This window comes from Galeopterus variegatus, unplaced genomic scaffold (assembly GCF_000696425.1).
Source record: "Galeopterus variegatus unplaced genomic scaffold, G_variegatus-3.0.2 Scaffold11151, whole genome shotgun sequence".
Lineage (NCBI taxonomy): Eukaryota > Metazoa > Chordata > Mammalia > Dermoptera > Cynocephalidae > Galeopterus > Galeopterus variegatus.
Window position 1 is genome coordinate 36940 of NW_007737262.1, and position 10117 is coordinate 47056.

A 10117-nucleotide genomic window follows, 5' to 3' on the forward strand; every position below is an offset into this window, starting at 1 on the left:
CCCGTCTGCATCCCCACCTGGAATCAGAAGCTTCATCTGATCCTCATAATAATTCTGGAGGATCAGATCTCCATTTCTTAGAAGAGAAACTGAGGTTTATAAAAACCAGATAACCTTCCCAAGGTTGTGCACCTTGCAGGTGGTTAATTAGGTCACAGACCACAGCTGCGGTTCCTCTAAGTGCTTCTCCCCCAGACAGTGTTGGGATGTGTTGCTATTTATATAAAAAAGCCATATGTAAATGGTGTCCCCAAAACACTTAAGGGAACAGAAACATGCATCCAACCCATTCTTTCAATCCTCACTTATTCTTCCTTCAAAAGGTTTAAAATCCCAACCCTCAGGCAACTACAGAGAGCCCCAGACAAATCTGAAAAATGCAGCTCTTTTTTCTGGAAGTTTCCCAACAGATGCCTCTTTTCATTCACATAATCCATTACTGCCAAGGAGAAAATAACATCTGTGTACTTTCAAAGCCTATAAAAATTCTACCCGAGTAGCAAAATAGATTAGTCTGGCACCATAATTTTTGGTTCAATACACCCCAAAACGAAAGCATTTGTTGAGTTTTATTAGCAGCTCCTGATGCAAGGCAGTGTGTGGGAACCCGAGGCTTCCAAGGACGAGAAGAGGTGCCTGACGCTCAGGGCTGCCTTCGGTGAATGTCCACCTGTCCGTCCCTCACTCTCTCGGTCAGTCGTGGTGAGTGGAGTGGCCACTCCTACAGGAGCAGGAGACAGGTGCCGGACTGGAAGCAGGACACGGGTTCAGGCTCTGCCCATGGTAGTGTGTGATGGGGGCAACTTACTTCTCATGGGGTGTTAGTCTCCTCAGCCATAGTGTGGAAACCACCTCAGGACACTGTCTGGGGATCCAATGTGCTCAGGGCAGGCCATAGAGAAAATGCCACTCAACACTGGCTTTACAGAGGGACGGCAGGAGGGGGCATGGCCTTGGACCCGGGGACAGTGAGGGGCTGGTGGATAGCATGGCTGCACTGCCTGGGTAGGGAGGTGCAGGGGGCAGGCTGTGGCAGCTGCACGCCACCTGAGGCTGCCTCAGCAGAGCACTACTAGGATGAACAGAGCCCTTCCTTGGCTCCTCCTTTCTTGGGTCCAGCCTGAAGCCACACCTGGATGCCCTCAAGCCCCTGGAGCTCAGGTCAGACAAGCACTGCCTCTGTGTCCTCGGCCCAGGGAAGAGGCCTCATCAGTGGCCCAGCCACCCAAGCTGAGGCAGGGGACAGGACAAACCACCCCTCCCTAAGCATGTGCCACATGCAAGGCTGCAGAAAGGCTCTTCTGACAGGTGCCGAGGAGTAAGCCTCCATGCCTAGCCTATGGCTCCTGACTTACTTGGGACCTCTCTTGGGTCTCACTGCTCTAGGGAGCTTCCCAATGCTCTCAGGATCATGTCACTATCCTGTGTGGGCCTGGCCCGTGTTGACCCTGGTAGCTTCAACTCACACTCCTTTCATCTTTCTTATGGTGCTCAAAGAACAGCATGCCTCCTCCTCCTCCCTGTCTCAGGCCTTTTGTACACACTATCACCCATTCCCAGAATGCTCACTCACCAACCTGGCCAACATCATCCTTACCCCGAAGCCGCCTCCGACATATTATCACCATCATCTTCCCCAATGCCCCCAACCTGAATATCCCCCGTCATGTGCTCTTTGAGCTCCCTGCACCCATCACCATCCATAATGATGTCAGTGTATGTGGGATTAGTTCTCAAAGGTCTGTTTCTCCCCATTAAGCCATGAGCCTACGAGGGCAGGGACCCAGCTTGTCTCACCTAGATGGAGAACGGTGCTCCTCCACCCCATCCATCTCCCATATGATCACCAGACAAACCAAAAAGTTCCTGTTTAAAATCATTTTATGGGGAGAGGACACAGCAAGAGGGCGGAACAAGAAGCTGAAGGCCCTCATTCTCCACAGAAACATTAAAAACAACTGGAGACTGTCTACAATATTTTATAGGCTCTCTAGAGAACAGTAAGAGATCTACAGCAACCAGGAGAACAGCCAATTAAGAAAAAGCCACNCCAAGGCTCAGATACATGCTACTAATTAGTGAAGGTCTTTCTCAATACATGGGTAGTATGTAAAGAACGGAAGGGGCAGCTTTTTTCCCCCAAAATCCCAATTTTCAAGAAAAAGTAATAAAAATAAATGGCAAACATGTATTATTCAAGGGAAAAAAATAAAACGGCAGAACCCAACCCAGAAGAATCATATGCATTGAATGTACTAGACAAAGACTTTAAAACAGCTTTAAAAATTCTGAAAAAGCTAAAGGAAAACACAAAGAATTAACAGAAATAAGGAAAATTATATATAAAAACAAAATGAAAATATCAATGAAATGAAATGATCAAATCAGAGGAGCAAAAAGAAAAAGGAATGAAGAAAAGTCAACAGAGTCTCAGGGACTTACGGAACACCATCAAGTGGACCAATATACACAATATAGGAGTTCAAAAGGAGAAGAGAGAGAGAGGATGGGACAGAGAAATTATCTGAAGACATAACGGCTGAAAACTTTCCAAAGTTTAGGAAAGACATGAACACAAACACACAAGAAGCTCAGTGAACTCCATATAGGATAAATTCAAAGACACACACACCAAGACACAATATAATCAAATTGCAGAAAAACAAAGGCAGAATCTCGAAAGCAGCAAAAGAAAAGTGACTCATCATGTACGAAGAAGCCTCAATAAGATTACCAGCCAATTTCTCTGTAGAAATGTTGGAGGCAGAAGGCAGTGGAATGATACATTCAAACTGTTAAAAGAAAAAACTGTCCATGCAGGATTCTATATTCAGCAAAAACTATCCTTCAAAAAGGAGGGAGAAATTAAGACATTCCCAGACAAATAAAAGCTGAGGGAGTTCATTACCATTATATCTGCCCTACAAGAATGCTAAAGGGAGTCCTTGAAGCTGAAATAAAAGGATTCTAGACAGTAGTTGAAAGCTGTAAGAAAACACAAAGATCACCAGCAAAGGTAAATAAATGGACAAATATAAAAACCTGTATAATTATACATTTGGTCTGCCACTCCACTTTTTATTTTCTTCGAAGTTTAAGATAAATGCAAAAAAATAATTATAAACCCATGTTAATTGGTACCCAATATATAAAGATGTAATGTGTGACATGTCAATAACATAAGGTGGGGGGTAGGTGGAGCACTACAGGAAAAGTTATTGTATGTGATTAACATTAAGGAAGTATCGAGTACATATTTTTCTCAAGTGCATATGGATCATTCTCTACGACTGAAGATGTGTTAGGTCACAAAACATGTCTGATAAATTTAAAAAAATCAAAATCATATAAAGTATCTTTTCCATCACAATGGAACAAAACTAGAAATCAGTAGCAGAAGGAAAACTGGATAATTCATAAGTATGCGGAAATTAAACACACTCTTAGCCAATTGGTAAAGAAGAAATCACAAGGAAAATTAGAAAATACCTCAAGATAAGTGAAAATGGAAACACAACATACCAAAACTTATGGGCAAAAAGTAGTGCTGAGAGGGAATCTTATAGCTGTGAACACATTAAAAGAGAAGAAGACTTCAAACCGACAACCTAACTTCCCACGTAAGAGAACAAGAACAAGAAGAACAAACTAAACAGAAAGCTAGAAGAAGGAAGGAAATGATGCAGATTAGAGGAGGAAAATAAAATAGAGAATATGTTACAACACCAAGGTCAAGGAATCAGATCCCTGTACACCTGCCAAAAAAAAAGAATGAACACATGAAAGAAAAATAGAGAATAGAGAATAGAAAAACAATAGAGAAAATCAACAAAACCAAGTTGATTCTTCAAAAAGATCAACACAATCGACAAAACTTTAACTAGACTGACTAGGAAATAAAGAGCGAAGACTCAAATAACTAAAGTTAGAAATGAAAGAGGGGCTATTACTACTGATTTTACAGAATGAAAATGGTTATAAGAGAACTATACAAGAACCGTATGCCTACAGATTGGATAACCTCGATGAAACGGTCAAATTCCTAGAAACACACAACCTACCAAGATGAATCATGAAGAAACAGAAAATCTGAACACACCTATAACTAGCAAGCACATTAAATTAGTAATCAAAAATCTCCCAGGGCCGGCCGGTGGCTCACTTGGGAGAGTGTGGTGCTGACACCACCAAGCCCAGGGTTAAGATCCCCTTACCAGTCAACTTTAAAAACAAACCAAAAAAACCCCTCCCAACAAAGAAAAGCCCCAGACCAGATGGCTTCACTATTAATTCTGCCAGATGATATTAGGAAAACTGGATATCCACATGCAAAAGAATGAAGTTGAGAAATGAATTCAAAATGGATTAACAACCTAAATATAAGACATAAAACTATAAACTATTAGAAAACATAGGAGAAACACTTTGTGACATTGAATTTAGTGGCAATTTATTGAATATGACACCAAAAGCACAGGCAACCAAAGCAAAAATAAACAAGTGGGAATATATCAAACTAAAAAGTTCTGCACAGCAAAGGAAACAACAAAATGAAAAAGAAACCTACAGAATGGGAGAAAATATTTTCAAACCATGTATCTGATCTGATAATGGATTAATAATCAGAATATATAAAGAACTCCAAAAAATAGTAACCTGATTTAAAAACGGACAAATATTTCTCCAAAGAAGATATGCACATAGACAACAAGCATATGAAAAGATGCTCAACATCACTAATCATTAGAGAAAGGTAAAACCACAATGAGATATCACTAGGATACATTAGGATGGCCACTATCAAAAAACCAGAGACTAACAAGTGTTGGTGACGATATGGGGAAACTGGAACCCTTGTGCACTGCTGGTGGGAATGCAAAATGGTGCAGCTGCTATGGAAAACAGTATGGAGCGTCCTCCAAAAATCAAAGATAGAACTACTATACGATCTGAAAATTCCATTTCTGGGTAAAAAGAAGGGTATTTCAAAAAGTTCATGAAAAAATAGTATTAAAAGATAATACTAGTCTTTCCATGAACTTTTTGAAGACCCCTCATATATATCCAAAGGAACTGAAATCAGGATCTTGAAGAGATATTTGCACAATCACATTCATTGAAACATTATTCACAACAGCCAAGAGGTGGAAGCAACCCAATGTCCACTTACAGATGACTGGATAACAAAATGTGGTATATACATACAATGGAATATTATTCTGTCTCAAAAAGGAAGTTAGTTCTGACATATGCTATAACATGGATGAATCCTGAGGACATTATACTAAGTGAAATAAGCTGTCACAAAAAGACAAATACTACATGATTCCACTCACAGGGGGTACCTAGAGCAGTCAGATTCATAGAGACAGAAACCAGGGGCTGGGGATGGTGGGAATTGGGGAGTTACTGGGTACAGAGTTTCAGCTGGGGAAGATGAAAAAGCTTTGGAGATGGATGGTGGTGATGGCTGCACAATGATGTGAATGTACCTAATGCCACAAAACTATACACTTAAAAACAGTTATAATGATAAGTTTTATGCTATATATGTTTTATCAGAATAAAAAGAAACCCTTCGATGGGTCCAAGGCCAGTCAGGTAACATAAATGAATTGTGCAGATGTGAGAGTAAGGCAGTGGTGGGGGTGGTGGATGGGGAATGAAGAGGGCAGAGCCTGCCCACTGTGTCAAATTCAAACTGTTTCAGTTTTAATCATGCCTCATTCTTTCAACAATGGTGACAGGCCATGCCTTATTGATTGCTTCCTGCCTTCAATGTTGTTTTTTTGCTTGTTTGTTTAGTATCCTGTTCCTTTGGCCCTACTCCACACCCCTTAAAACCCTTCCAAGATGTTCTCTGCCTCTGAACCCTGGCTACTAGAGTCGTCACTTGGGCTCCCTGGTGCTCTACATGCTTCCACAGGAACTTACATGTGGAGTTATTTGGTTGCACCTCTCTCTCCTCTGGGGAGCAGAGGCCAGCTCATTCATCCTAGAACCTTTAATACCCAACACCAGGCCAGAGTCCAGCAGCTGCTCAGTCAACACTTGCTGAAGGAGGCTTGCTGATGGCTTAGTAATTTACTGAGGCAGATCAGACAGGAAGAAAAAGATGGAGGCATCAACGGTGCTCCAGTACCTGCGTGACGGCCATTTGGGAAGGTGCCGTTTGGCAGGAGACAGCAGTGACCAGGTATTCTACATACCTAGCTTGATATGAGAGAAGGACATCAGTCCAGAAATGGGACTGACCCTTGTGAAAGATGACAGGTCTGGGGGTGGCGTTAAGGGATGTCAACTGAGACCAGGAGAGGAGACGTGGCATGGGGAAAGCCCCGCTAAAGGCAGCCAGCCCTCACCCTACAAATGCCTCTTTTAAAGGCCTCCCTTTGTTAGGCTGCTGTACTCTACGTTTCAGGTTTCTAGGCAATCATTAAATGTTTAATTAAATTAAAAGTATTTATAGAGAAAGCTCTAAAGCAGTTATTTCCAGGGATGAATAGGGAGATCACAAAAGTAATACTAACATCTTATAACTGAAAGTGTTTTATAAAACTCTCTTTGCATAATCAAGTCTTATTATGTACTGTGTTAGTCTAAGAACCATAATCTATGTTATCAGATTAACAGGTGGTATATTAAATTCAGCAGAAAAAGTTGCTCTTTAACAAATTTGTCTCCATACTGTTTGCCACAGCCATTTAAAAAAATACCCTTTATATGTCATCTCCTGTGTTCAGAGCCGCATAAGGCCTGTTTTCCACAGGACAGCACCAAGTCCCTGAGAGTGTTTGCAAAGAGACTTGCCTGATATGGGGCAGCTGGCACGTGGCAGAGCACAGAAGAAGAGGGCTTCGGCTTCCAAATTGAAGGTGTTTTATCAATTCACTTTCCCTATAAATACAAGATTCTACTTTAGACATCCAAAAAACACTCACATAAACTTGCATACACATAATTATTGAAGTTACACACCGACAAGTTCAGGATGACATAAACAGAATCCTAACAGAACACAAGACTGAGTGTAGAACTGGGAAGAGTCCAGCCCACCGGCCACTTCCATGCCTGAAGCCCAAATCTAAACACCAATTTCATTCCTTTTGGTTAAGGTGTTTGCCTACAGCTAAGACACCTGCAGGAGGGGCAAACCACATTACCGTGGGTACCACTAACGCTGCAATGTGAATGTGCTGATCAGACCCTCCCTAACAGGCTTACCAAGAAAATGTTAGTCGGTTTTTAAGGAGAGAGTGTAGAGCAAGGCTGTAAGGAAGGTAAGCCAGGCAGGGAATGAGGGGGAAGTGGAGGGAGGGAAGTAGGGTGCACAGAGGCAAACAGAGAGGTTTGGCTCCTGCTGGTGGGGAGCACCCTCTGTCAGGTGGAGGTAGGAGTCAGGGAGGAGAATCAGAGTGTGGAGCAGTGTTGTCGGAGGTAGGAGCCTGCCCTGGCATTCTAGGAGCTGGGGCAGGAAGTCGGCTCTTAGAAATACAAGTTCTATCGGATTTGGATTGATGGCTGCCTAATCTGGTGGTAAATTTCTTCAGGTAGGAGTCAGGGAGGAGAATCAGAGTGTGGAGCAGTGTTGTCGGAGGTAGGAGCCTGCCTTGGCATTCTAGGAGCTGGGGCAGGAAGTCGGCTCTTAGAAATACAAGTTCTATCGGATTTGGATTGATGGCTGCCTAATCTGGTGGTAAATTTCTAACATGTTTTCAGTTAAAGTAAAGGAAAGGGCCATGACCGCAAATAACTGCCACACTTGCTAGAAATGTATCCCCAAAATACAGCACATTAGCAAACTACCACTCATTCTCCTAGTGAATTTACATGGACTTTTCTTCCCGTCTGGGCATCAGCCCTGTCAACACCAACTGCTGTTTCCTTTTCATAGGATGAAGTGGGAAGGAAGGCACTTCCAGACCTCTTTACACAATTGGCTGTCCACCTCTCTGGTTCTCCACATGAAGCTCCAACAGGGAGACAGACACACACATTAGCCAGCTGACTCTTTCCAGGGCAGGAGTAGAGGAACAGAAAAGTTTCTGGATTTGTAAAATTATGCTTGCAGATTTTTCAAGAATTACTACATTGTTAACACAATGGTATCACCAACAGGGAATCTTCCCACAGACTAAGTCTATTCTTCCCCTCTCCATGGCTCTTTCACAGTGGGTCTGATGGAGAGGTTTCATAATCACATTCACCCTCTCTCTCCCCAAGGAACCTCCTTCCCAGAGGTTTGAGATTCCCCCTCTGGGGGGTAGCGGCTGGGACATGCCCTGTATTCTGTTTGATGTAGGATGTATGGCTCGTTACACATAATTCTGGAATAAAGGTGCCTGGAGGGGCTTAGAGTTCCAGGCACTTCCAGATGACTGATTCCTTTGCACTTAGAATAAAAACCACCCTCCCTCCATGTTGTCCCGGTCCTTCCCCTCTCGCTCTCTTCTTCCACTCTCTCCCGGCTCTGGGGTGTTGTCCGCTGAACGAATCCAGTCTGGTGTCCAGCTTTGTCCACCTCAGAGCCACTCCCTCTCTCAGTCTGGAACACTGGTGGCTGACAGGTCAGCCCAGACAGAACCACTCTGACCTTTTCTGTGCTCTTCTGGCCACCATCCCAACGCCAGAGCTAATTATTCTCACATCCTCAGGACCGGTTGAACCGCATGAGCTTACCTGTTTCCTGCGCTTCCCAGCCGGCCTGTGAGATCCAGGAGCGGAGGGGCCTGCCTGTTCTGCCTGGCCCCGAGCTGGGGGACGGGGCAGCAGATGCTAGCTGAATGAAAGAATGCAGCAGGGCTGCGGGGTGCCTGCGGGTTGAGACCCCTGCTACTTGGCTCACCCCCTTGCCCCGAACACTAAATGCGCCCCCCATGGGTGAGCACAGTCCAGACGTCCAGGGGGGAACCAAGGGTGCGAGTGACCCTGAGGCCGCCTTCCAGGCGCTGCCGCTCTGGACCGGAGAGTCGCCAAGCGCGTAAGCCTGCACCCTGGGCATCCCGACCCTCCTCTGCTCCGACCCCGACGCCAGGGCGCGCGTTTGCGCACGGGGAAGCCCACCTGCAGCCAGTCACCCTGGGCCGGGCAGACCCCGCCGCTTACCCTACACGGCGTCCTCTACCCCACCCACCCAGGTGGGAGCCCCCGGGGAAGCGGACGGCCCACAGCGGGTGGTTTCCTACCCGGTACTCCCGCCCCGGCCGGCGTCACCACGCTCTCCACCCACGAAACACGACCCACGGATCCTGAGGCTGAGCCCCGCCCACGTCCACGTCCACGTCGTCAGCGGCTGGTGGGGCACTGCGGACCTAGCTGCGCAGGCGCGGAGGTCGGCAGCCATTCCGGCAGGTGGTCTGACCTTCTCTTGGGTCCGTGGTAGGACTAGTGTCGGTCCGGGTTTTCGTCAGTCTGGGCCCCCAGCGCCCCCGTACGGCCCGTCACCGGCCAGATTATAAGGGTTCCCTTGACTAATTTCCTCAGGGCGCGGCGGAGCCGGCCTTGGTCGTGCCCGGCAGAGGAGTTACTACAGCCTCACAACTTTCACCGGCCTGTGGAAACCCCCGGGTCCCTGTCCCTACACATCTAAATTTCCTTTTTTTTTTTTTTTTTTTTTTTTTGGAAAAAAAGGTAATACATGAGGGGAAACTACAGCCACAACTGAGTGGGCAGTGCAGTCGTCTCCCCAATTCTTGGCCCAGTTTTCTGATCTCTTCCTAGAAGCCACCAAGGTTGCCAGCTCCTGACTCGGGCTAGTCCTGGAATGCAGACCGCTAGTTTACTGTGAGCCCTGGGTGCTGGGGGCTGCCCATCGGTTGCATTCTCCCGGCATTGCTAGAGCACCTTTCCTGGCTTCCCTTGCAGTTGGACTGCCTACTTGTAGGTGCCTGGCCAATGAGGTGTGGGTGTGCCCACGTGATGGGCCTGGCCAATGAGGCGTGAGTGTGCCCACGTGATGGCCCCCGGACCAATGGGTGTGCCTCTCCAGTCCAGGACCCAGAGGACAGTCCTATCTCAGGGAGTAAGTCTGGTTTCCTGAATCAAAGAGTTGTCATAAATTTATAGTCAAGATGGGACACTTTTGAGAGTGAATGGGTGCTAACTATATGGGATAGAG

The 10117-nt window shown here is 45.7% G+C and overlaps 1 protein-coding gene across 1 annotated transcript in view; it reads right to left on the reverse strand.

Moving 5' to 3' along the window:
- Positions 1 to 8879, reverse strand: part of ENTPD6 (ectonucleoside triphosphate diphosphohydrolase 6 (putative)) — a 25769-nt gene extending 16890 nt beyond the window's left edge. Inside the window, 1 exon segment of the mRNA XM_008594616.1 lies at positions 8680 to 8879. Coding sequence (XP_008592838.1) covers positions 8680 to 8878 — 199 coding nt within the window. The 5' untranslated portion in view covers position 8879.
- Positions 8880 to 10117: the final 1238 nt, after the last annotated feature.